Source organism: Coregonus lavaretus (genome assembly GCF_964263955.1).
Source record: "Coregonus lavaretus genome assembly, chromosome: 24".
Lineage (NCBI taxonomy): Eukaryota > Metazoa > Chordata > Actinopteri > Salmoniformes > Salmonidae > Coregonus > Coregonus lavaretus.
Genome location: NC_140011.1, coordinates 30789351 through 30817347, shown reverse-complemented (window position 1 = coordinate 30817347; position 27997 = coordinate 30789351). Strand labels below are relative to the sequence as shown.

The 27997-nt window shown below is 43.4% G+C and overlaps 3 protein-coding genes across 4 annotated transcripts; all 3 read left to right on the top strand.

The window, feature by feature from the left end:
* Window positions 1–2230: 2230 nt before the first annotated feature.
* On the top strand, window positions 2231–3426 carry LOC311099313 (apelin receptor B-like; the record flags this gene model as incomplete). The annotated part of the gene is made up of 1 exon (XM_084140038.1): window positions 2231–3426. One exon carries the CDS (start codon window positions 2231–2233, stop codon window positions 3341–3343), a length of 1113 nt encoding a protein of 370 aa, XP_083996164.1. The 3' UTR covers window positions 3344–3426.
* A 9029-nt stretch (window positions 3427–12455) lies between these two features.
* On the top strand, window positions 12456–14855 carry LOC311099938 (NF-kappa-B inhibitor-like protein 1). 2 transcript variants are annotated; one of them, XM_084140654.1, is made up of 4 exons: window positions 12456–13022; window positions 13125–13237; window positions 13441–13552; window positions 13640–14855. In XM_084140654.1, exons 1-4 carry the CDS (start codon window positions 12749–12751, stop codon window positions 14227–14229), a joined length of 1089 nt encoding a protein of 362 aa, XP_083996780.1. In that variant the 5' UTR covers window positions 12456–12748; the 3' UTR covers window positions 14230–14855. The 2 variants fall into 2 exon arrangements, with proteins under 2 accessions (XP_083996780.1, XP_083996781.1); XM_084140655.1 differs by having other exon boundaries at window positions 12458–13022; window positions 13643–14849.
* Window positions 14856–16045: 1190 nt separating this feature from the next.
* LOC311100007 (V-type proton ATPase 116 kDa subunit a 2-like) lies at window positions 16046–26095 on the top strand. Its single transcript, XM_084140737.1, has 20 exons — window positions 16046–16463; window positions 17130–17208; window positions 17643–17743; window positions 18022–18159; window positions 18755–18849; window positions 18949–19075; window positions 19182–19264; window positions 19397–19490; window positions 21303–21515; window positions 21876–22026; window positions 22247–22386; window positions 22511–22668; window positions 22831–22921; window positions 23092–23210; window positions 23335–23545; window positions 23693–23812; window positions 23912–24031; window positions 24146–24263; window positions 24392–24563; window positions 24804–26095. The coding sequence occupies exons 1-20, from the start codon at window positions 16347–16349 to the stop codon at window positions 24904–24906; spliced, it is 2550 nt and encodes an 849-aa protein (XP_083996863.1). The 5' UTR covers window positions 16046–16346; the 3' UTR covers window positions 24907–26095.
* The last annotated feature ends 1902 nt before the right edge of the window (window positions 26096–27997 follow it).

Below are 27997 nucleotides of genomic sequence, written 5' to 3'. Positions count from 1 at the left end.
TTGTTATCAGTATAAAAGACACCTGTCCACAACCTCAAACAGTCACACTCCAAACTCCACTATGGCCAAGACCAAAGAGCTGTCAAAGGACACTAGAAACAAAATTGTAGACCTGCACCAGGCTGGGAAGACTGAATCTGCAATAGGTAAGCAGCTTGGTTTGAAGAAATCAACTGTGGGAGCAATTATTAGGAAATGGAAGACATACAAGACCACTGATAATCTCCCTCGATCTGGGGCTCCACGCAAGATCTCACCCCGTGGGGTCAAAATGATCACAAGAACGGTGAGCATAAATCCCAGAACCACACGGGGGGACCTAGTGAATGACCTGCTGAGAGCTGGGACCAAAGTAACAAAGCCTACCATCAGTAACACACTATGCCGCCAGGGACTCAAATCCTGCAGTGCCAGACGTGTCCCCCTGCTTAAGCCAGTACATGTCCAGGCCCATCTGAAGTTTGCTAGAGTGCATTTGGATGATCCACAAGAGGATTGGGAGAATGTCATATGGTCAGATGAAACCAAAATAGAACTTTTTGGTAAAAACTCAACTCGTCGTGTTTGGAGGACAAAGAATGCTGAGTTGCATCCAAAGAACACCATACCTACTGTGAAGCATGGGGGTGGAAACATCATGCTTTGGGGCTGTTTTTCTGCAAAGGGACCAGGACGACTGATCCGTGTAAAGGAAAGAATGAATGGGGCCATGTATCGTGAGATTTTGAGTGAAAACCTCCTTCCATCAGCAAGGGCATTAAAGATGAAACGTGGCTGGGTCTTTCAGCATGACAATGATCCCAAACACACCGCCCGGGCAACGAAGGAGTGGCTTCGTAAGAAGAATTTTAAGGTCCTGGAGTGGCCTAGCCAGTCTCCAGATCTCAACCCCATAGAATATCTTTGGAGGGAGTTGAAAGTCTGTGTTGCCCAGCGACAGCCCCAAAACATCATTGCTCTAGAGGAGATCTGCATGGAGGAATGGGCCAAAATACCAGCAACAGTGTGTGAAAACCTTGTGAAGACTTACAGAAAACGTTTGACCTGTGTCATTGCCAACAAAGGGTATACTGTATAACAAAGTATTGAGAAACTTTTGTTATTGACCAAATACTTATTTTCCACCATAATTTGCAAATAAATTCATTAAAAATCCTACAATGTGATTTTCGGGATTTTTTTTCTCTCATTTTGTCTGTCATAGTTGACGTGTACCTATGATGAAAATTACAGGCCTCTCTCATCTTTTTAAGTGGGAGAACTTGCACAATTGGTGGCTGACTAAATACTTTTTTTCCCCACTGTATGTTCAATGTGCCAATAAATCAGCATAAACTTTTTCGGTTTTTCTAGTTGCCGGCGGCGTCTTAAAACTAAAATTGGGATCATGTATACTCTGCTAATGACCTTACAAAAAAGACTAACAGAGAGCAATGTACAATACAGCGAACTAGCAAAATTAGGAATTTGTGGTAAGTGCATGGGGGCCACCATCTTTATGCACCTCCACTATTGTGCGATCCTTGACATGGAAATGTATATTCTAATTTGGATGTACAATTGCCAGATTAGCAGTGGTTTCCCTTCAAATGCCGTCACTTTATTATTGTAATTGTCTAATTTTAGACTAGTGGCATGTCCTGGCTTGCCGAGACAGACAAGAAAACGAATGGCGTTAAAATCAATTCAATATTAATTAAATTCTAATTCTTATGAATTCTGAAGGCTGTAAAATGTGTGGCAGATCCACGAGATGCGCTCTCACAAATAGGCTACATCGTAAAAGTGTGCTTCATGAGAGTTGCAATAGTGTTTCTTACAGTTTCGCTTTTTAATTGAGCCCTGCCTACCAGCTATTGGAGAGTTATCTTCACAAGCGCATGTGAAGGAGTCACGGGGGGAATGGTTGCTGGTAAAAGAGCGAGAGCGTATGGGAAAGGGGCGTTGGGTGTGCTGGGATTAGCCTAGGAGGAGGGACAGAGGGGTGTGTGCAGAACTGCTTTAAAAAGGCAGCCTGCCCGGCACTGTGACACCAGACCTAAAATTGCCCTCAACTGAGCAGGAACTAATTTGAAACTCGTGCTTTTTCTGAACTTCTTGCACACCGATTTGGACTACGTTTCTAATTGCTTCATACATTTGACTGATACATTAGATCTAAATGATTTAAACTGATAAAATAATACAAACTTTGAAAGAAGAAAAGGAAAGGATACTCTGAGAAGAAAGAATGGAGCCGTGGACCACCGAGAGCCCTGACTACTATGACTATGATTATGAAGAGCAGGAGAACAGCACCATGTGTGACTACTCTGAGTGGGAGCCGTCCTACTCGGTCATCCCAGTCCTCTACATGCTCATCTTCATCCTGGGTCTCTCTGGCAACGGCGTGGTCATCTTCACTGTGTGGAGGTCTCAGGCCAAGCGTCGGACAGCAGACATCTACATAGGCAACCTGGCCATGGCTGACCTGACCTTCGTGCTGACTCTGCCACTGTGGGCAGTGTATACTGCGCTAGGCTACCACTGGCCCTTCGGTGTGGCCCTCTGCAAGATCAGCAGCTACGTGGTGCTGCTCAACATGTACGCCAGCGTCTTCTGCCTCACCGCCATGAGCTTTGACCGCTACCTAGCCATCGTGCACTCTCTGTCCAGCACCCAGCTGTGTACCCGTGGCCACATGCAGTCCTCCCTGACGGCCATCTGGCTCCTCTCTGGCCTGCTGGCCGCCCCCACCCTCATCTTCCGCACCACGAAGTACGACGAGAACAGCGACCGCATCTCCTGTGGCATGGACTTCAGCCTGGTGTTGGGTGGGGACAATCAAACAATCAATCAATCAAATGTATTGAAGCAGCAGGAGTCCATGTGGATCGCATGGCTCAGCATCTCCTCCTCTGTCTTGGGCTTCCTCCTGCCCTTCCTGGCCATGATGGTGTGCTACTGCTTCATCGGCTGCACTGTGACACGTCACTTCAACAGTCTGCGTAAGGAGGACCAGAGGAAGCGGCGTCTACTGAAAATCATCACCACCCTGGTGCTTGTGTTTGCTGCCTGCTGGATGCCCTTCCACATGCTGAAGAGCGCTGATTCCCTCTCCTACCTGAACCTGGCTCCAAACACCTGTGCTTTCCTCCGCTTCCTCCTGCTGGCCCACCCTTACGCTACCTGCCTAGCCTACGTCAACAGCTGCCTCAATCCCTTCCTGTATGCCTTCTTCGATCTGCGCTTCCGCTCCCAGTGCCTCTGTCTGCTCAACCTGAAGAAGGCCATGCACGCCAGCCCCAATAGCTCCCTGTCCTCCCAGAAGACAGAGGCCCAGTCGCTGGCCACTAAGATGTGATGTTTGTGCTGTGGTCAGGGCACGGGAGAGGGATGCCAGCCAGGGGGAACGGGTCCCCAGCTGCCCTGTCCTGCCTCCACCTTCACCTGAACACTGCAGGTAAATCTAAGACTTCAGAGGTGTATGATATCATTACCTATCCAGTCAGTTCCTGGGGGTGTCATCTTCCGCCTGCCCCATACATGTGGACTGCGGACTGAGTGACTGAGGAAACTGATAGAGTCATTAACATCCTCCAAGCTCACTCTCAGTCATTGGGAAGTTTGTCCAAACCCCTTGAACTGCTTGATACAGGGGACCAAGCTCCATGCCAGGGTGATGCAAACCAGACCCGACATTTTGGACAGAGTTGAATGTATTTCAAAAGGACAAAGCAGCTCATATTGTTCTCCTGGTGTCTTGTGTGGACTTAAGGCAAGCTCTTGGATGGGGGTCCCAAGGCTCTGGTTTTTAACACTGGCGGAATATATTATTCATGCATTTGTACCATGCTGTTCTTGTTTTTATTTTGTAAGCACTTGCTGATTGGAAAGAGGTGAGACCCCATTAGTCTTATCTGCCCCAGTCAGCCAGTCAAAGAAAGTTGTTGCCGCTTGATTAAAGGGTTGGAAGGGGAGACAAGGGCATGGAGAGTGGGGGTTCCAGACGGACAGATGGCAGCTGACAAATGTTGTCGAGGGGGAGAAGAGCTAACTAATAGGTGACTGCTCTGACAGATGAAATTCGTGTGTGTGTGAGTGTGTGTGTTTGTATGTGTGTTTATTGAATTAGGATTGGAGAAGGCATGAATTAACATGTCTTTAGTTGACAAAGATGTGAATACATGCTGTATAATGCTTTTATGTGCATGATTTATAATAAAAAGGTTTCTTTTTAACTAAAATCTTCGTGTCACTCTGTTGCTGGTTATGATGTCATGGAAACACTATTCAGTAGAATGTGCTTTTTCCTGTTAGCACACAGGGTTGAAGGGTGGCAGTCAACCTCCCATTGTGTGCAGTCAGACCATAATCAAAGCTGTCTAAAGGAAATACATGTTTGAGTTCTATTTCCCCCTCCAACTTGTTTATTTCTTTGCTCATTTGCGGCAGAAATTTGTTGAAGACTTGTTGGACATAGAGTATAAACTTACAGAGGACAATCTTCTCAGAGAACTTACATGTTGATTATGTAAACCACTGCAACCATGCTACCACATCTCTCCCTCACTCCCTCAAGTAACATGTAAGCTTTAGTAGCTTATTTGAAAATAAAACATGTAATAAATGGCAATATTGTAGTGTACCATTATCAACTCATTGTTCCATTGTTGGGATGCTTTGCACTGAATCCAGTTCAAGCCAATAACTATAATGTAAATACTGTACGAGTCATTTGCAAACAAGCGCTGTGCGTATGGTGGGTTGTTGACCTGTAAGAGACAATCCCCATGATTAACTGATTTGGCTGTAATGAGCTTTTTCTCAGGATATAATCAGTGACAGTAGGGGGGATAGGAGGAGTGGGCTACTAATCCTGGGTCACTTATAGACACCACACTCCTCCTGTGAGACAATATTTGCCTTTGTTGACAGGATAGATTGGGCTTGGAGGAGCCTGAACCTGATTAAACAGTTAAAGTGTGGCCCTGGAGGCCTGTTATACGTTTTTTCTCTGTCTGTTGTTTATTTCTCATTGTCTCAAATGTACAGACACCAGTAAAACTCTTCCAAATTAGAAAACCTCATCCCTGTCTCTAATCTACAACCCAAACGTGCTCTCTGTCATTATACCACCATGTTGGAATTCCTCGTCATGGAATTCTCTGCATGTTTCAGAAGCCCAACAAATGCAAACACGTTTATTCTGCCTCTTCCTCCTTTGTCTTATAAACTCCAGATCCTCATGCAAGCTAAACTCACCACACAGAACGCAGGCTCACAGACAGATTGAAATCACTGCTACACTATGAACTAATCTCATGTCTGATACAGGTTAGATAATTTATCAGACAGGAGATTTCACCCGTCACACATCAGACACACCAGGCATCGCTCACCATGTAAAAACATGACCCCATCTGCCGACGCCACATGGGTCAAAGAAAAGTGTGAAAGACAATCTGAATAGATTATGCTCTGAGGTTTTCAAGTAATTTGATCATATTGTACAGATTTCACGGCCTGAACCTTGCATATGCTGGGCAACATGGTTTCTCTTTGAGCTAGAGAGGGCATTTAGCCATAGTAACATGAAAAACATTTGTTTGTATGTTCCCTGCACCCCTCTGGTCCCTGTGTGAGATGGCATGAATGGTACGCCGTAGAGTACTTTTCAAAATAGATTACACAAGAGATTTCAAATCAACATTCCCATGTAATAACAGTGTGTGAGATTCAAGTGGGCCTATATTTATGACAGCAGCCGTACCATGGGATTTCCCATTCAAAACCCCTCTCATTTGATTCTCTTAATGGACTTTGCATTGGATGACAAAAAAGTTCACAAAATGACTGTACAGACAGACATCTCAATCGAACAAGGAGAGAAAGACAGAGGCAGAGTTTTTCTTTTCAAAGGGACATTACCTCAAGTGGCTGTGGATCTGAATTCTCTGGAACCCTCTTTCCAATAGCTGAAGGTATGAAGATTTTATGCATGTGCGAGATTTTCAACATATTTTTTTACATAGCTGCTGCTTACTCCGGTGTAGCTCAAATGTTAAATGGCTACCCTACTGTAGACCCACAAAGGTCTTAGTCTTAGGTTCTCGACATAGCTTTGCTGACACTGTAGCAAACAGAATAATTTGAGATTGTGGCACCAGTATGAACAACTGTATTTTTTCTGACAGGCGAGAAAATGAACACTGTACGATGTATATTGTAGCTATTGATCAAGGCATACAGACACAGATCTGCAGTGACACTGGTGTTACTGATCTTTAATCTTTTTTGTTTGCAAGATAAACACATCAACACCCCACTGAGACATCTTGCCAACCAATGTAGCCCCTACCTGGGTAAAGGCAAACATCAATGGTACTTATACTACTTGAAAACATTTAAAATAGAAGTTTGAGTGGTAAATACAACACCAGCAGTAAAATATAAGACTTTGAATTTCACTCTGCCTTACCTATATCAAGTCACCCATTTCCAATGGAATACAAATGATGGCAAATACACAGTACACACAAGCTGCAAAGGCATCCTCAGACTTAGTAAAATGTCAAACAACATAGAACATTTTCAAACAGCATAGAAATCCTTTCACCTTTAGAAAATAGGCAGGCTATTGAATATACAGTTGAAGTCGGAAGTTACACTTAGGTTACACTTAGGTTGGAGTCATTAAAACTCGTTTTTCAACCACTCCACATATTTCTTGTTAACAAACTATAGTTTTGGCAAGTCGGTTAGGACATCTATTTTGTGCATGACACAAGTAATTTTTCCAACAATTGTTTACAGACAGATTATTTAACTTAATACATAATTCACTGTAGACTAAGTAGACTTTGCCTTTAAACAGCTTGGAAAATTCCAGAAAATGATGTCATGGTTTTAGAAGCTTCTGATAGGCTAATTGACATAATTTGAGTCAATTGGAGGTGTACCTGTGGATGTATTTCAAGGCCTACCTTCAAACTCAGTGCCTCTTTGCTTGACATCATGGGAAAATCAAAAGAAATCAGCCAAGACCTCAGAAAAAAAATGGTAGACCTCCACAAGTCTGGTTCATCCTTGGGAGCAATTTCCAAACGCCTGAAGGTACCATGTTCATCTGTACAAACAATAGTACGCAAGTATAAACACCATTGGAGCACGCAGCCGTCATACCGCTCAGGAAGGAGACGCGTTCTGCCTCCTAGAGATGAATGTACTTTGGTGCAAAAAGTGCAAATCAATCCCAGAACAACAGCAAAGATGCTGGAGGAAACAGGTACAAAAGTATCTATATCCACAGTAAAACGAGTCCTATATCGACATAACCTGAAAGGCCGCTCAGCAAGGAAGAAGCCACTGCTCCAAAACCGCCATAAAAAAGCCAGACTACGGTTTGCAACTGCACATGGGGACAAAGATCGTACTTTTTGGAGAAATGTCCTCTGGTCGGATGAAACAAAATATAACTGTTTGGCAAAATGACCATTGTTATGTTTGGAGGAAAAAGGGGGTTACTTGCAAGCTGAAGAACACAATCCCAACCGTGAAGCACGGGGGTGGCAGCATCATGCTGTGGGGGTGCTTTGCTGCAGGAGGGACTGGTGCACTTCACAAAATAGATGGCATCATGAGGAAGGAAAATTATGTGGATATATTGAAGCAACATCTCAAGACATCAGTCAGGAAGTTAAAGCTTGGTCGCAAATGGGTCATTCTCTCTACTATTATTCTGACATTTCACATTATGAAAATAAAGTGGTGATCCTAACTGACCTAAGACAGGGAATTTTTACTAGGATTAAATGTCAGAAATTGTGAAAAACTGAGTTTAAATGTATTTGGCTAAGGTGTATGTAAACTTCCGACTTCAACTGTACCACAGAATGTCATTAGACTAGGGGAGAGTAGTAGAATTGTAGTGGCCTAGTTATGATCTCCTTTACCCTAATGGCTATCATCAGTGGACATGTGGAAAGTGGAAATGCCCCTGATAGACTGTATGGGAGGTGTTACCACACCCAGGAAAACTCCCATGAATATTTACCAACCACAGCACACTGTGGGTCAAATAAGAGTTCCTTCCTATGTTGACATGTTGTTGTTAGCAGGAGTGTCTTTTTACAATAGTTGTGAATAAGGCTGTGGTTTGCATGTGAGCTGTGAAAACCACCTTGACGTCCTTATGGGCAATAACGGTGAAATTTAAATGGCCCTCTTCAAACCCTTGTTTAGGAGATGAGCCATTTCAGACAAACACCCTTCCCTCACAACAGACCTCCACAACTGCTCTACCTGCTATGAGTGACTCCAGCCAACTTTCACAATGGGGTAATGCTATTAAAACAGGCAAGTCATACATTAAACACATCTCCAGCTGTCCTAAATCAGAGCAAAAGAAACCAGACAAAAACAGATCCATAGGAAGTGTATGCACATTTCTCTTCCATCTGAACAATGGGGAGAAGGTAGCCCAGGCCACAAACCGGACCTGGGGCCAGACCTGGCTGTGCTGTGTCGGGATGGGGAGATTACCCCTGGAGCGTCTTGGAGGACCCCTGCCTTCCTGCTGCCTGCCTGCCTTACCCCTCCCCCTCACCACTCACCCCTCCTCCCTCTCTGGAGGGTGATGGACCTCAGTGGACAGGATAGAGTCAGCAGGCCAGGCAGGACAGACAAGAGGCGGCTGGGGCATGGTAAGGGTTCCTGTCCAGGGATATCCTCTCTTTCAGCAGCATCGCTCCGCTTCATCCCCCTGGCCCGAGAGACGCATGCCCCACCTAACCCCATGGGTTTCAGGGTGTTAGCAGGAACAGCTACGTAACACTGTGATAGGATATGATCAAATCTGGCACATGACCCCACTCTGAGGCAATGGTATGGGGGGGAGGTGATTCAACTCACTCTGCTGAAATAGACTGTCTGTGAGAAACCAAAGAATGCACCCTCACATCTATCACTTTTCAGCACCGTCTCCACAGAGAAGTGAGCATGTGAACCAAACACCTGAGGTGAGCATGTGACCCAATCACCTGAGGTGACAGAGTGGAGCCTTCTCTCTGACATTTCAAAGGCATTCACACAAGAGGGGTATCGTTAAGGGAGTCACGTTGTTTCCGACAGCCATGGGGTTGGAAGGGGGTTGTGACAGGGGGACCGCTCCGGATCTACGGGTATGAGGAACTGAATTATCCCGAACAGATCCTCCTCTCCAGGGCACAAAGCACCCCTTCATCTCCTTCTCTATCCCCTCCATTGTGAAGGAGCCCTCTCTCTGCACAGAAGCCCTCTCCCTCCCTCAGACCCACCAGAGGGCTAAATGAAGCCCCTGTCATCAGCCCCAGCACAGAGCCAGTTCAGCTGGACTCATTCAAGCCCTATGAGCATAACATTACTGCATCTCAGGGACTGACAGCTACACAGACAGACAGACAGACAGACAGACAGACAGACAGACAGACAGACAGACAGACAGACAGACAGACAGACAGACAGACAGACAGACCTGGAGACAGGTACAAATGTGTGAGGTTTGCTGCGCTTTAGGACAAGAGTTGCCTCTGCTGATTCCATCCTTATTTGATCACAGGGTAAGTTTGTAATACAGAGCACATTTGGAAAGTATTCAGACCCCTTGACTTTTTCCACATTTTGTTACGTTACAGCCTTATTCTAAACTTGATTAAATTACTTTATTTCCTTATTAATCTACACAGAATACCCCATAATGACAAACAGAAAACTGGTTATGTATAAAAAATTTAAAACAGAAATACCTTATTTACATAACTATTCAGACCCTTTGCTATGAGACTCAAAATTGAGCTCAGGTGCATCCTGTTTCCATAGATCATCCTTGAGATGTTTCTACAACTTGATTGGAGTCCACCTGTGGTAAATTCAATTAATTGGACATGATTTGGAAAGGCACACACCTGTCTATATAAGGTCCCACAGTTGACAGTGCAAAAACCAAGCCATGCGGTTGAAGGAATTGTCCGTAGAGCTCCGAGACAGGATTGTGTCGAGGCACAGATCTGGGGAAGGGTACCACAAAAGATCTACAGCATTGAAGGTCCCCAAGAACACAGTGGTCTCCATCATTATTAAATGGAAGAAGTTTGGAACCAGCAAGACTCTTCCTAGATCTGGCCGCCCGGCCAAACTGAGCAATCGGGGGAGAAGGGCCTTGGTCAGGGAGGTGACCAAGAACCCGATGGTCACTCTGACAGTACTCCAGAGTTCCTCTGTGGAGATGGGAGAACCTTCCAGAAGGACAACCATCTCTGCAGCACTCCACCAATCAAGGCCTTTATGGTAGAGTGGCCAGACGGAAACCACTCCTCAGTAAAACACACATGACAGCCCGCTTGGAGTTTGCCAAAAGGCACCTAAAGACTCTCAGACCATGAGAAACAAGATTCTCTGGTCTGATGAAACCAAGATTGAACTCTATGGCCTGAATGCCAAGCATCACGTCTGGAGGAAACCTTGCACCATCCCTACGGTGAAGCATGGTGGTGGCAGCATCATGCTGTGGGGATGTTTTTCAGCAGCAGTGACTGAGAGACTAGTCAGGATCGAGGGAAAGATGAAAGGAGCAAAGTACAGAGAGATCCTTGATGAAAACCTGCTCCAGAGTGGTCAGGACCTCAGACTGGGGCGAAGGTTTACCTTCCAACAGGACAACGACCCTAAGCACACAGCCAAGAAAATGCAGGAGTGGCTTTGGGACAAGTCTCTGAATGTCCTTGAGTGGCCCAGCCAGAGCTCGGACCTGAACCCGATCTAATATCTCTGGAGAGACCTGAAAATAGCTGTGCAGCGACGCTCCACATCCAACCTGACAGAGCTTGAGAGGTTCTGCAGAGAAAAATGGGAGAAACTCCCCAAATACAGGTGTGCTAAGCTTGTAGCATCATACCCAAGAAGACTCAAGGCTGTAATCGCTGCCAAAGGTGCTTCATCAAAGTACTGAGTAAAGGGTCTAAATACTTATGTAAATGTAATATTTACGTTTTTTATTTTAATAAATGTGCAACATTTTCTAAAAACCTGTTCTTGTTTTGTCAATATGTGGTATTGTGTGTAGATTGATGAGGGGAAAAAACTATTTAATCCATTTTAGAATAACACGTGGAAAAAGTCAAGGGGTATGAATACTTTACGAATGCACTATATGCATTTTTCCCTATTTATAGACATTTTCAGATTAATTATTATTTATTTATGTATTATTTTTTATTATTAATTATGATTAATACAAATGGGGGAAGGCATTAAAATGTGTGGTGGAATCTGTGTTTAACAAAATCCCCTCACACACTCACACATACACACTCACACTCAAATGCACACTCAAATGCACACACACACAAAATATTATTATCACTGCATTGTTGGAAAGAGCTCTCAAGGTAAGAATTGCACTGTACTGTTTTACACCTGTTGTATGCTGTGCACGTGGCAAATAAACTTTGAAACTTGAAACACAAACAACTCGATTAAGTCTGATGTTCCACATTTCTGCATTTGGGTTCTGTTATTCTGTTATTGCTGGCACCATTGGTGTTGGTGCCTGCGACAACAACTAGCTGCTGCCCACCAACACACCTACGCACACACACCAGACAAACAACACACACAATACACACACACACACACACACACACACACACTGACAGACAGATGCTCTCTCATAGCCTACACAGTCTCCTCTTCCTGCCAGGTGGTAAGCTGAAAGGACCTCCAGAACAGATTCATGGCAGAGCATCAACCCCAAAAGGAGAGGAAAGGAGGAACTTGAGATTGAAGCGATGATCAGACCAAAATAATTTCATATAAAGATGTACGGAGGGCCAACCAACAATTAAAAAGTGTTAAATACACTTGCTCAACAAACTTTAGCTCTATAGCTACATAATATTTTATGTAACTTATGGCTAAGATTGATATCAGTTTTCTACACACAATCAATCAATGACACAAATTCACATTGCTATTTAAAGCAGCACAGGGGATCACCAGCTCCACCCCCTGCTATAGCAGTCTACCTAGAAAAGTATGAAAAAAATGCATAAACTTTAAACACGAGCAATCAGTACAAGAGATTAAGATATAAATTCAGTGCCGTGCATTAAGTCAGTCATGTAACGTTTTGAATATAGCAGTATACCGCCACTTAGTGATTGAATACAGAATTACAACCCACCCGGAACTGAATGTCTCGGAAGAGGGGGAGTTAACGATAGGCGTTAACGATAGGACAGGGGAAGAATCTCAATTGATTTCTCCTCGCGTCCTCTCTTCTCGCCTCCTTCTCAAAACCCATTGGAGGAGAAGGTCAGAGAGGCGGGATCTCGGGCTTTCTTATCCAATGGGTTTTGAGGAGGCGGGGAGAGAGGACGCGAGAAGATCAATTGAGATTCTCCCATGATATTGACTTTGTGTTACAGTGTTATTTGTCCGTGTTACAAGCAGCAACTAATTGGCAAGCTAGCTAACTAATGGGGGTTGCGAGACATTGACATTGGCTTAATCAACTGACAAAAGCCTTTATGCACCAAAGACGGGCAATAGGATTACGCCACCCATTTTGGTATTTTATGACAAGCTATAGCTAGCTATACATTTTTTTTTAGCTATTGTTGTTGTTGTTGTTGTGTTGTTGGCTCGCTAACTTGTGTAGCTGAATTAGCAAACTACTACTAGCTATTGTTGTTACAACAGATTACATTAAGTCACCATACGGAGGCAGGTCATGGTGACTCGTACACAGAAAAAGATGATAAGATACGTGGAAGAGGGCAGTTTAATGAAGCTGAAGTCCTACTTGCGGAAACACTCCGATCTCGACGTCAACTTCTCCCAGGGGAAAAAGCGCAGGACTCCCCTGCACCTGGCCTGCTCGCTTGGTGATGACGCCATCCTCCGGCTTTTGTTGAAGCATGGAGCCGACATCCTTCTGAAAGACAAGAAAGGGGACACACCTCTACACATCGCTGCTAACAAGGCTCTGAAACATGGCAAAAGAGGTGATGGACTGCCAGTATTAGCTACTAAACAACAAAAAGATGTAGAATAATAAAAACATGCTTTAACCTTGTTCTTCTTTTTTATCCCCTATTATCATGTAGTATATGATGACCTCGTAGTGCCCCTTCAAAAGAGTTGCCCAGATGCCATGGTTGCACCAAATAATGCAGGAATTACACCTCATGACCTACTGCAATGGATGAAATTTGAGAAGGTATGAATGTCTCGGCCATATGTATGTGTTTCTAATATGTGTTTTAGGAGAGTGTTGGGACATAACCTCGTACAACCATCCAGAAGTCTTGCACGCTTCCATTCGGTAACCAGTCTGGTAATTACGAGGCTAGGGGCATGGCTGTATGGTTGTATTGTGTGTACTGTATATCCCTGAGCACTGATGTTTATTTTCTCCAAAAGACTGCACCGAAGGGGAACACTTCTAAAGAAAAAGACGCTGAGAAAGAGTGGCAAGAGAAGCTCTTTGGGGAATGCCAGGATGAGTTCTTTGAAACCTTTGGACAATATGATGGTAAGGTGGCAAGATTTCACTCCTGAATAATCTGATTTGATTTAGATCATTGTCCATTTGTCATTGTTGTTGTTTTTTCTCTTACAGCAGATTATTTATTTGAGGAGGATGCCGATGAGGAGGACTTTCAAGACTGGGCAGATAGAATTAGACAAGAGTATGTCACAAAACGGCATGCAGAAGCTCAAAGACTGGCATCCTCAGGCTCTCATGGGAAGAGGAAGAAAGGGAAGAAAGAGGCAGAGGAGGAGGAGCGGGCTAACAGAGAGCTGCATGAGAGGCTACAGAGGGAGCATGAAGAGTACCTGGCGCGTGCCGCACGGAAAGAAGAGGAGACACGTCAGGGGAAGAAGCAGCGCTACGAGGAGCGATGTGCAGCTACCTTTAGCACTGACACTGCAGCAGCAGTCACCACAAAGCTGAGTTATGGGGACATCCCCTGGCCGGCACCGAAGGGTTCAGTGGAGGAGATGGTGGAGGTGATGTTGCATGGCGCAGACAAGAAAGATGTTCCAGTGTTCCGTAAACTGCTCCGGCGCCAGCAGGCTGTTTGGCACCCAGATAGGTTTGCCCAGCGCTGTGGGGCTCGGCTGGAGGAGGGAGACAAGCAGAGGATCCTGGACACTGTCACTGCTCTCTCACAGGAGCTCAATAGACTGGCTCAGAGCCTCAGGTGACAGTCAGATTGGAAAGGGTCTTCTGAGATGTTGAACAGTCTGTCATTTAGCCACAACTATTGCCCTGCATATACAGGACTGGCCATCTTTCCTGTGGAGGTCAGTCGTTTTAACCTGTCAAAACAAATCTCCACTTGAAGCACCTCATTTCTTGGATAAACTTGGCTAAGCTTCTTAAATGGTAACTTAGTCTTGTCACCATGCCAAAGTGTTAAGTGAATGACATATTTCTCTGACTGTTGTGTACTTCTTGGCACTACTATAGGACTTTATGGAAGAGATGATGTTGCTAGAGAAAATAAATATTTACAGTGCCTTGTGAAAGTATTCATGCCATGACAGTTTTCATTTCTCAAATTGATTAAAAACAAATAACCTGTGAATTCTTGATTGCTTAAGTATTGCTTGAATCAATACTTGGCAGAAGCACATTTGGCAGAAAACTGCCATTAAACTTTATGCACACCTTTGTGCAACATTTATCCATTCTTGGAAAAAGTTGTGCTGAGTTGGTTAGGGATCATTGATGGACACTGGACATCAATCTTCATGTTTTATCACTGATTTACAAACTGTCAGAACTGAGAATATTTGTACCCTCAAATAAATGTTAAAACAAGTTGTGTAAAGCCTGTGTGTAGACAAAATTATTTATTAAAAAATGCAAGATAAAAACATCCAATACCACTATTTAATAAGCACTTAGAAAACACTTTTTTTGTAAGTGCTACTAGCATCAATAATATGATCATGTCATGGTAAACCTGCAGAAAAAAATAAAAGTCATAAGACACTTGTTATTATGATGTTGTCAGAACTCCTGCCCGCCTCATTCAACATGTTACCCAACTGGATAAATTATGCTATTTGGGTTAAGGATTTGGGGTTATTGGCAGGGGATCAAAAGGACCATGACGAACTGCACAATTACACTCTACCATCTAATCTGGTCATGAAGGCAAAGTGCTGATGAGCTCAAAGTGGATCCGGGAGAATTCTTTTTTACAGTAAACAGTTTGACGGAAATACACTTGACTTGACGGTAAAATTATAAATTAGTGGATAGCATTTATGAATCTACCACCACCTAAAATCCTCTTACAGGCCTACACAGACAAAGAAAGTGCAGATGGTTGGCCCGAATTTGAATTATGGAATTTAATAAATGAAAGGATGCCTTGGTTGCCAGATTAGGTCCAAATTGTAGAAATAAATATAGACTAATGCACATTAAAACAGGAATTAACCTACAATTCTCTGTGTTTTTGGAAATGTTATAGAAATGTTACAGAAACATATATTGACTGAACTAGGCCTAATGCCTGTGTTTATGTATCTCTTGCCGCAAGGGCTCATAGGCTTTATCGAGAACAATGTGGTATTTTTGTATTAGTCATTTCGTAATCAAAATGTGGTCATATTTGAGTGTATAGACTCCCTACCTTTATACACTTGTAATAATAATTTAAAACTAACGCCCTATGTCAAATCTAAAGATCGGGACTATCTAGCAACCAGGCGCAATCTGTGGCTATAGGCGGCCAACGTACTGCGATCAAGGCTGTATTTATATTTACTCACGGTTTAATTTATTTATATGTACAATTTTAGATATTATCCTATGGCATGACTGATATATTATTTTTTTGCATAATGAGCAGTCTTGCACAGCATTGCGACGGGGATAGAGTTGACTCGTTGTGATAGCGACAGCTATTAAAGGTACAGGATGACGCGTATTATGTGGCTCGCTCGATAAAATAGGTGCAAAGGGATATACGGGCTAGGGTGGGTTACAGCGTATTCTTAGTTTTTTGACAATTTAGGGTACCTAAGGATCTAAGAGCTCGAGCTCTATTATCATTAAATAACTAAGACGGCTACTGTTACCAGGCAGAGTAATTTTGGCAAATTGAGAGCGCTCATACTCGATACGATGTATTAATTTTCGGAAACGGTATTGCGAAACGTGGCATAGTAGATACCGACAGAGTTGTGATTTCGCCTTGGTATGATTTACTGAATGCAAGCAACTAGGCTACTGCTACAGTTCTCGTAGTGTAAATTAATAGGCCTAGGCCGGAGATTTCGTCAGCAAGGTGCCAGTGGCAGATAAGATGGGCTCGGTGTTCCGAAGTGAGGAGATGTGCTTGGCGCAGTTGTTTCTGCAGTCCGGTTCTGCATACGATTGCATAAGTGAGCTGGGAGAAATGGGTCTGGTCGAGTTTCGAGATGTAAGTATACCACCTGTCTGTCGAGCCTATGTGCATACTTGCAATGCAATAATATCAGCACAAGTGTATATCAGTTAGGCCTACTCAGTGCCTGTCAGTTGTCAATTATGTCTGGACCAAAATGTTTTTTCTGTCTGTCTGTCTGTCTGTCTGTCTGGGTCTATGTGTGTGTTACAGGACTGCCAGTGCACCCAGCATTAATCCTAAATGTGTCTCTCTATCAGTCCAGCTAATGTGATACTCATGGACCAATTATTTGTAAAAAATAAAAATAAAAATAAAAATTAAGAGTAGCACAAGCTGATGAAGCAAACCATTAAAAGCCTAATTTGATCACAGATCGGTGTCCCCCTATTCTGTTGATGGCAGGTAGTATTGATGGAGGTCTCAATGCAGCTGTATGGTCTGATTAGATTTAGGGGCTCCAAAAACATCTTACCCAGGTACCTTGGTCACAGGGTTTGTTTAGTCTAATTGTACTGACCTGGCCTAGATTTTAAAAGCAAATGGATTTCGACATTTCAAAATGAAATGTTGATATTTGAGTGATACATTCTGCAGAATAGAAAATAATGGACTGGAAAGGCATCTATTTGATGAACTCCATGATGTAAGAATTGGGCCACCTGCCACAGTCACCTAAGCACTGTGCTCCTCTGATTTCAGCTTAACCCCAGTGTCAACTCGTTCCAGCGCCGCTTTGTCAGCGAAATAAAGAGATGCGAGGAGATGGAGAGAATTCAGGGTGAGGTCACTGAGATGGACACTAAACCAGGACTACTACTACCATACCTTTGATTTACTGGAGGGGTTTTATCAGGCTCTGGTGTACTCTACAGAATGACAGATTGCTTTTGGTAACAGCAATGCAGTGGGATTGAATTACAAGTCATACTAAATATAGTGATGACAACAGAGGGAGAATGTATTATCAGCTATTGCTAGATATTTTTGCTGTGAAAGACTTGCTTTGTGCTAGATATAGATCTCAGTTGTTCCTCCACAGATATTTTTAGCAAGGCCTCTTTATGTTTTGATCAAACGTGTCTGGGTTTTTCCAACTGTAAATGGATGTTTCAACAGATTCCCATAATGATTGTGTGTTCTTATGTGCTCAGTCCGTGTTTGTTTATCTGATTAAACAATAACTTTCTTTTCACTTTTTTTTTCTTTGGACAGGGTACCTTTTGAGGGAGATCCGAAAGGCAAATATTGCTGTGCCAGAAGATGATGAAATCTGTCCAGTCGCCCCTCCCCCCAAACATGTCCTTGAGATCATGGTAGGTCTAAGATGCTGTTTGTCACGTAAGAACAAGTGAGTGCTGTGGTTGATGGGCACTGCCATTGAGTGCACTGTGTTTAGGATGACTCGCTTAGTTGGTAAATGTTTCAAAATAGTATCAACCAGTGTTTAGGGTATTGATTGTGTGTTAATAATGGTTGAGGGGAACTGATTCCCAATTGATTGCTGTGGTCAAGGGTAGTTGACCGTCTGTGGTCTGTCTGCTGTGGTCAAGGGGAGTTGAACGTGTGTGGTCTGTCTGCTGTGGTCCCCCAGGAGCAGCTCCAGAGGCTGGAAGTGGAGCTTAGCGAGGTGGCCAGGAACAAAGAGAAGTTGCAGCGGAATCTTCTGGAGCTGACTGAGTACACGCACATGCTGAGGATTACGCGCACCTTTGTACACAGCCGCTCCCGGGTTAGTGCCGGGTTATCATGTCTATTTACACAACTATGACACCCACCATACACACTACTATCACATAACCTTGCCTCATAACTACCTCATGCCATTTAAGAAACACATACTCTTATCAGAATCACCCTTTGCTCTATTGCCCTCCCAGACGCATTTGTCTGTTGACAGTGACACCATATTTTGGCTCTTGCTGTCCTCTCTCCATGCGAGTTCCCATAACCTGGAGTAAGACAGGGTGAAGCAGAGACAGTGCTGACTTGATACGGTCACACCACGCGCATGAGTGTCACCTGACTTTGAACACTGAACACAATATGTATTTTGGTCATGTGATTCCACAGCCTATGATGCATGGTTTTTAGCTTGTAGATTACAGGCTACACTTGACAATAGTTCAACCATTATGTAATAACTTTGCTATTACAGATTTATACACTATCTATAAACTAGTCAATTAACGGTTTAAAAACGACTTAAATACAATTTTATTTAATCATTACCCATTTTTTAAAGACTTACCCATTTTTTAAAATTAAATCTAGGCTACTGGTGTTTGTGTGTTGATAATGCTAACCTGGCCTTTCCTTGTATGCAGCATGAGGCCCTTGGCCCCCAGTATGAAGAGTTCCAATCCATTGAGTCAGACTCTGCAGGCTGCACCGGTATGCAGAGACTGGGAGCCAAGCTGGGGTGAGTTTAACAGAGAAATAGACACTCACATTATGTGTAGCTAATCCCAGTGAGAATCAGCTTGAGTCCTGAATAGTAAAGTATTCCTCTTGGCTCTAGGTTCGTGTCAGGTCTAATCCACCGGGTGAAGGTGGAGGCCTTTGAGCGCATGTTGTGGAGGGTGTGTAAGGGCTACACTATCCTCAGCTACGCAGAGCTGGGCGAGAGCCTCGCTGACCTGGATACGGTGAGTAGAAATAGATAGCAATACAGATTTCAGGAATCTATGTCCACCATATCAATTAATGTAGTAATAAGAGGAATACTATACGTGTTGTGTGTGTCCCTTTCAGGGTGAGATCAGCACAAATGTGGTGTTCCTCATCTCATTCTGGGGAGACCAGATTGGACAGAAGGTCCAGAAGATCTGTGATTGGTAAGTGTACTTTTGCCATCACAAAACAGACAAAATCATCCATTATCAGCATCAGATCTGCATCATCTGACAAACCTGTCTGTCATTTATCTGTATCAGGCCACAATTATATATTTTATTATCTTCTTCCAGTTACCACTGTCACCTTTACCCCCACCCTGAGAACGACGAGGAGAGGGCAGATGTGATGGACAGCCTAAGGACACGCATCCAGGACTTAAACAATGTATGTACAGTTGAAGTCGGAAGTTTACATACACTTAGGTTGGAGTCATTATAACTCGTTTTTCAACCACTCCACACATTTCTTGTTAACAAACTATAGTTTTGGCAAGTCGGTTAGGACATCTACTTTGTGTATGACACAAGTAATTTTTCCAACAACTGTTTACATACAGATTATTTCACTTATAATTCACTGTATCACAATTTCAGTGGGTCAGAAGTTTACATACACTAAGTTGACTGTGCCTTTAAACAGCTTGGAAAATTCCAGAAAATTATGTCATGGCTTTAGAAGCTTCTGATAGGCTAATTGACATCATTTGAGTCAATTGGAGGTGTACCTGTGGATGTATTTCAAGGCCTACCTTCAAACTCAGTGCCTCTTTGCTTGACATCATGGGAAAATCAAAGGAAATCAGCCAAGACCTCAGAAAAAAAATTGTAGACCTCCACAAGTCTGGTTCATCCTTGGGAGCAATTTCCAAATGCCTGAAGGTACCACGTTCATCTGTACAAACAATAGTATGCAAGTATAAACACCATGGGACCACGCAGCCGTCATACCGCTCAGGAAGGAGACGCGTTCTGCCTCTTAGAGATGAACGTACTTTGGTGCGAAAAGTGCAAATCAATCCCAGAACAATAGCAAAGGACCTTGTGAAGATGCTGGAGGAAACAGGTACAAAAGTCTCTATATCCACAGTAAAACGAGTCCTATATCGACATAACCTGAAAGGCCGCTCAGCAAGGAAGAAGCCACTGCTCCAAAACCGCCATAAAAAAGCCAGACTTTGTTTGCAACTGCACATGGGGACAAAGATCGTACCTTTTGGAGAAATGTCCTCTGATCTGATGAAACAAAAATAGAACTGTTTGGCCATAATGACCATCGTTATGTTTGGAGGAAAAAGGGGGTGCTTGCAAGCCGAAGAACACCATCCCAACCTTGAAGCACGGGGGTGGCAGCATCATGCTGTGGGGGTGCTTTGCTGCAGGAGGGTCTGGTGCACTTCACAAAATAGATGGCATCATGAGGAAAGAAAATGATGTGGATATATTGAAGCAACATCTCAAGACATCAGTCAGGAAGTTAAAGCTTGGTCGCAAATGGGTCTTCCAAATGGACAATGACCACAAACATACTTCCAAAGTTGTGGCAAAATGGCTTAAGGACAACAAAGTCAAGGTATTGGAGTGGCCATCACAATGCCCTGACCTCAATCCTATAGAACATTTGTGGGCAGGACTGAAAAAGCGCGTGCGAGCAAGGAGGCCTACAAACCTGACTCAGTTACACCAGCTCTGTCAGGAGGAATGGGCCAAAATTCACCCAACTTATTGTGGGAAGCTTGTGGAAGGCTACCCGAAACGTTTGACCCAAGTTAAACAATTTAAAGGCAATGCTACCAAATACTAATTGAGTGTATGTAAACTTCTGACCCACTGGGAATGTGATGAAAGAAATAAAAGCTTAAATAAATTATTCTCTATTATTATTCTGACATTTCACATTCTTAAAATAAAATGGTGATCCTAACTGACCTAAGACAGGGAATTCTTACTAGGATTAAATGTCAGGAATTGTGAAAAACTGAGTTTAAATGTATTTGGCTAAGGTGTATGTAAACTTCCGACTTCAACTGTATATGTCTCTGTCTTGTTATGTCTATGTCATGTTGAGGGCAAAGCCCAAACAATGGATGACAGTTGTATGAAAGATGATGGCTAGATGATTTGCATTGACACTAGTAACAAGACTATATGCAAATGCTTGAAGGTGCAAAATCGTGTAAATGTCCCCTGGCTTCACCAGGTGCTCCACCGCACTGAGGAGTACCTGAGGCAGGTGCTGCAGAAGGCCTCAGAGTCAGCCTTCACCTGGGTAGTGCAGGTGAAGAAGATGAAGGCCATCTACCACATCCTCAACCTGTGTAGCTTTGACGTCACCAACAAGTGTCTCATAGCGGAGGTGTGGTGCCCTGTCAATGACCTGACCAACCTGCGGGGGGCGTTGGAGGAAGGCTCGGTGAGTGAGGCTGTTGATACTGTAGTCCTACAGATACGCAGGTTGACGTTTATTGGGATGAGTTTTGTCCTGATCGATTTCCTCTAGATTGGCCACATTGTAAAAATTAACGAAAACAAAAATGAGCTTTTTGGTCTTAATTTAAAGTTACGGTTAGGCATTAGGGTTAGTGTGGTTAAGGTTAGGTTTAAAATCAGATTTGATGACTTTGTGGCTGTGCCAGATAGTAACCACTCTGCAGAGCTGCCTCCAGTACATGAGTCATCCCAATAAATGCTAACCTGCTACAGATACAGTAGTTCGTTTTGTCAAATCTGGCAGTAGTGTATAAATGTAATACATGCAATTTTACCTTATCAGAGAAAAGGTGACGCCACTGTACCATCCTTTGTAAACCGAATCCCAAGTAACGACACTCCGCCTACGCTCTTGAGAACAAACAAGTTCACATCTGGCTTTCAGAGTATCGTAGAGGCTTATGGGGTTGGAGACTACAGGGAGGCTAGTCCAGGTGAGTACAAATACAGTTCGCAGACAGACCTACAGGTAAGCTAGTTTGGAACACTTCAGACACAACATTTAGGCAAGCTCAGCTGAGCACTATTATAGCATTACAAGTACGACTAACCACTACATGTAATGCAGACTGGTCAGGTTGAGCACAGTTACATAGGACTGAATGAAAGCTAGCAAAGTTGTCCACGCTGATCATGTTTATCTCTGATTGGCAGCCCCCTACACCATCATTACGTTCCCGTTCCTGTTTGCGGTCATGTTTGGGGACCTTGGTCACGGTGTGGTCATGGCATGCTTTGCCCTGTGGATGGTGCTGACAGAGAAGAGCCACAAGCGCAAGCGCTCTGATAATGAGGTAAGAACGGTTAAAGTGTCATTTCTATCACATTCTACTGTGTTTTTGTAGTTGTCTTGATTTTTTTGTGTAGATTTTGATATATTTCCATTAATATTGGTATTGGTTTCTCTGTTGTCCTCAGATCTGGACAATATTCTTCGAGGGACGTTATATCATACTAATGATGGGCCTTTTTTCTGTGTACACGGGGCTGATCTACAATGACTGCTTCTCCAAGTCACTTAACATATTTGGCTCAGGCTGGAGTGTTAGGGCTATGTTCACAGATCAGCAGTGGACGTGAGTCATCAAAACGAACACACAAAAACATGCACATTATTACATTCACAAGCACAGTATGCACATACATTTTTGTCAGTGTACCTGTAGATGTGAATGTGTAGTTCTCATTTAGCCGTAACTGGCGGAGGTTACTGTACTCATCTTCACCTTTTATTCCAGAAATGAAACGCTCCAAACAAATGCTTTGCTCATCCTTGATCCTAATGTCAGTGGTGTCTTCGTTGGACCATACCCTTTTGGCATTGATCCTGTGAGTATACATGCACACAGACACAAAGAAAAAGTGTCAGATGCTACACACACAAACACACAATCATATACTCTTCCTCGTGCCCTTCCTCGTGCCTTTCACTGATCCCAAATATACAGATATTGACATTGTCTGATGTTATGTTCATTTTATGCATTTTATACTCACAGATATGGAACATGGCAGTGAATCGTCTGTCCTTCCTAAACTCCTACAAGATGAAGATGTCCGTCATCATAGGGGTCATGCACATGAGCTTTGGGGTGGTGCTTAGTGTATTCAACCATCTGTGAGTGAGCAGTTAGTGGTTCCTAACAGTAGTTACTACTGTGGAATACAAAACATCAGAAAGAGTTTCTCTAAATGTAAATAAATCCGTTCCTCCCCTTCCCTTCCCTCTTCCATTTATCCAGGCACTTCAAACAGAGGTTCAACGTCTACCTGCTGTTCCTCCCTGAGTTGCTGTTCCTGCTGTGTCTCTTTGGCTACCTGGTCTTCATGATCCTCTACAAGTGGCTGGCATTCGGTGCACGTGACTCCCGCCTGGCCCCCAGCATCCTCATCCACTTCATCAACATGTTCCTAATGCAGGGAGGGGACAACACCCCTCTCTACCCCGGACAGGTGGGTGTTAGTGACGGGGTCATGATTCCGAGTGTCCCCCCTGACTCTGGGTTTTCTCAGCATCTCTATCTGAATCTCTGAATGTCTCTTTTGACCATCTCTGTCCATGTGGCTCTGTGTTTGACCCTGTGTATTTTTACTCCACAGACTGGGCTGCAGGTCTTCCTGGTGGTGGTGGCTCTGCTGTCTGTGCCTGTGCTGCTGTTAGGAAAACCTGTCTACCTCTACTGGCTGCACCGTGGAGGGAAGAGCCTGCGATTGCGCAGGGTGAGTATGGTAGAAAGAGTCATGTCATGAGTTTATTACCCATGTGTTTTCAGTGAATAATGTATGTGAACTTTTTAATGTCTGTTGTCTGTATTTTAGGGTTATGAGAGAGTTCGGCGTGTGAGTGAGGATGAAATGTCCCAAACACCAGCATACGATGATGATGAGGAAGAGGGATTGGATGACCTTATGACCAGAAGGGACACCCAGCCTAAGGAGGTCAAAACCGCAACTGTACATACTGTACATCTCATATAAACATTTGAGTAGAACAGTTGGATTTCAGACCTCACTGTTACCTTTCTATTTAGCAATGTGTTGTCCATCTTTCAGTTTGACTTTGGGGATGTGTTCCTACACCAGGCCATCCACACCATAGAGTATTGCCTGGGCTGCATCTCCAACACAGCATCTTACCTACGCCTCTGGGCCCTCAGTTTGGCCCATGCTCGTAAGTATCATACTCAATATGCCTTAAAAAGGCCACAGGGGGGCAATTACTATCAATTACTGTCTCCATGTTCAGATATTGATCCATACATCTCCCTCTTACTGTGTGTCCATCTATGTGTTTGTCAGAGCTTTCCGAGGTGCTGTGGGCCATGGTGATGCGTCTGGGCCTGAGGATGACCTCCAGACTGGGTGTGCTGTTTCTGGTACCAGTGTTCAGCCTGTTCGCTGTGCTCACTGTGTCCATCCTGCTAGTCATGGAAGGGCTCTCAGCCTTCCTCCATGCCCTCCGGCTGCACTGGTGAGTCAGTCTTTATACTTAACTAAATGATGCCTTACTGACTGACTCATTCAGTCAGTCAATCAATCACTCTCTGTTAATCACTCATCCACTCTCACAAACTCTCTCATTCCCCAGTGGTCACCTACTCAGTAGACTTTTTTTCATCATCTTTAACTCTCTTTTAATTATTCACTCAGTCATTTGTTCACACATGCATTCATACTGGTTATTTACATATGTGAATGCTCTCCTTTGTAGGGTGGAGTTCCAGAACAAGTTCTATCATGGGACGGGTATCAAGTTTGCCCCCTTCGACTTCTCTGCCCTGCCCTCAGTCTTTGAGCAGGACGGTTTACTGTGACCAGCGACAACCAGATTCACTGGATTTGAATAGGAAAACATGTACCAGGAAGGATGCTCTGAGTTAGAGCAAGATGGCACACTGATGAAGAGGAGAAACTGCAGAGCAGTGGTGGGATGACTTGTAGCAAAGTTTTTCAGCATATGACTTTTGACACTATTGGCTGCACTGACTGCCTTACATCATCATTGCGTCCATATCCAGCTAACCTCAATTCCTGAATTCAAAAGTCTTCATCTAGGTCTGTTGATATGTACTTTGTACTATTCTGGAGGAATTGATGCATCTCATGTAATGGTCACATTAAGCCAATTTTGTGGCTCTGAGCATTTTATTCGCTTTTTGTAGGAAATTATAGTGTTTTTTAAAGTTAATTTATTACTTGACTCATATTCATCCGAGGCAACTTTTAAAGTACAGAAGAAAAAATATATAGAATCAAAACATAAAGGACAGAAGGTCATATCAAATATCCTGATTTCTAGTGCCATAACAATTTCTTACCGATAATGACAAATGTGAATACCACGGCTGCTAATTGTGCAGTTTTTCACATTGCTTATCCACATGAATACAACTTTGGACAAATAGTACTGTATAATGAATTATAAACTTGTAGAACATATGTTCCTCCGTTATTGCTGTTATCTCCTTGTGGCATTCCGGGGAGGATAAAAGATGACAGCGCAATTACGTATTTTTGCAGAGGACATTGCCACAGAGCACTTTTCAAAGAACAATGCAGAAATGATTGTACAATAAAAGCATTTTCACTGATGACTATTACTCTGGTGATGCCAAATGTTAGGAGATACTTATACCAAGACAAATTGCACAGGCTTGAAATATTTTTTCACATTTTTGGCTTTACTTTCATGGTTATGGACATCCCCTGAAGTTGACTTGAAGCTCAAATAATAATTTTTTTACACATTAATTGGACTCTGACCATAGACTGTTTGATCAGTTTGATAAGTCTGGATTGTGTCTGTAGTGAAAGGGAGGGAGGTGCAATATATTTGCTAGTTGGTGAATTGATTACTGGTATCATCATGATTCATGCCATTTAGCTACATGTATTTATTTATGTCTTTGTAAGAAGTTAGGATCTTAATCCTTTTTTAGACATAGTTTTTGGATGTGATGTACAAATGCCAGCAAATAAAGAGTCAATGCTCAATACCATGAATACAGACTAATCAATTACATTTTCTAGATCTTGGAAATATATCTAATTGAATATGCCACAAATAGAATAGGTATTCCAGGTAGCTGACTTACAAGTTCCTGTGTGGATGAAAGTTTTCTTCAGATTGATGCCACGTCCATTCACACTTTTACTGAAGTGTGTCAGAGAGGAAGAGGCAAAGCAGAAAGTTTTACTCAGCCCAAAATCTGTCCACGAAAATATGCCCACGAAATAAGGAATTTTTGGATGGAGGTCAATGATAGAGTATCGAATTTGGTCAACAAAAAATGTAATTGCCAATTTGCCATGTGAGGGTTATTTGATGTAATATTTTGTAATGGTTTGGTTGTTACGAATGCACTGATATAAGTGTACGCACGTGGCATTTCGGCAACTTTGAAAAAGAATGACTTTATATCAGAGTTGTGCCTGTTGGCGCAGAGATAGATAGAGGACTCATCATGGATATAACCCATTTTAGCGAGAAAATTGCCATTGAGGGCTTCCACCATTTTAAAGTAGTCAACTGAGTGAGGATTCCTATGAGTTGGGAGCAATCAGCCAATGAAGAAGACAATTGACTACTTTAAAATGGAGATAGCCTCAATGGCACAGCCCATGCTGTCACAGACAGTATAATGACACAGATACAAATATGAGTCCTCTATCTTTATGGCCTGTTGTTCACACGCGTATCTGCCCTCTCATTGGCTAGAATGGTCCCACCTGATCTCGCATCCTACGGCCTGCCTTCCATCTTTGAGGAGATCTATTTCCATTGTTTTAGCAGTCACTTGACTATCTTGTCAATACAATAGACAATCTTCGACTGTGTCCAGTCCCCAGGGTTTCCACTAGTTACCACAGCTACAAAGTCAAAATGGCTATATTGTAAAGATTCATAACAACAGGTTAGGATTGAGGTTAGGATTAGGTTTAAAATCAGATTTTAAGAAGATAAATGGTAGTAGAAGCAGCAGTGTGTAGGAGGGAGATTCATAGATGTGAGAAGTGTGCAGGAGGACATGAGACAAAGGAATATGTAGTATCGATGGAAAAACTTGTGTGTGTAAACTGTAGGGGTACCCATGGTGCTGGAGATCAGAGGTGTCCGGCGAGAGAAAGGCAGGTTGAGGTTGCCAGGATCAGAGTAGTGCAGAAGGTGTTGTATGCTGATGCAGTAAAGAGAGTAGTAGAGGAAGATGTGTCCAGGGTGAAGGATCCTAAGAGGATCCTTGTGAGTAGGCCGAGGCCAATAGAGAGTGATAGGAATAACGTGCTTCAGTAAGGTTGGTTTTTTTGGCGTTCATGGCCATGGTTGTCAATTGTACAGCAGGAATGGAACGTAAATCACAGAGGATAGATGTTGTGGTGGCAGCTGCAGAGAACTACTTGGGTGTACGAGATTTTACTGTGTGTCCATCTATGTGTTTGTCAGAGCTTTCCGAGGTGCTGTGGGCCATGGTGATGAGTCTGGGCCTGAGGGCATACAGGTGGACAATCGGGCAGAAGGTGGTAGAATATGGACTGGGGGAGAGAGAGATGGGCCCGGCAATTGCATTGGGGAACATTCCTCCATGGTTGTTTCTGAAACCAAGTGTAGATGTGGACATGATTGAGGGCAGGAGAGAATGGGGTGAGGGCGTGAGAGGAGAGATATATAGATATTCGTTTTTATTCGTTTTTAAGGATATATAAAGATGGTTCAAAGGATCAGGTCAGTGGAAGGGTGGGGGCTGGGGTGTTTTCAATGTTAGAGTATGTAAGCGGTTAACTGATTATGGCTGCAGTGTTGAGTAGTGTGAAGACGGGCAGGTCGGATAGGGGAGACTTGTTTGTGGAGAGGTGTGGAAGGTAATGAGATGGCCGATGTGGTGGCTAAGAGTGCGGTGAGGAGAGAGG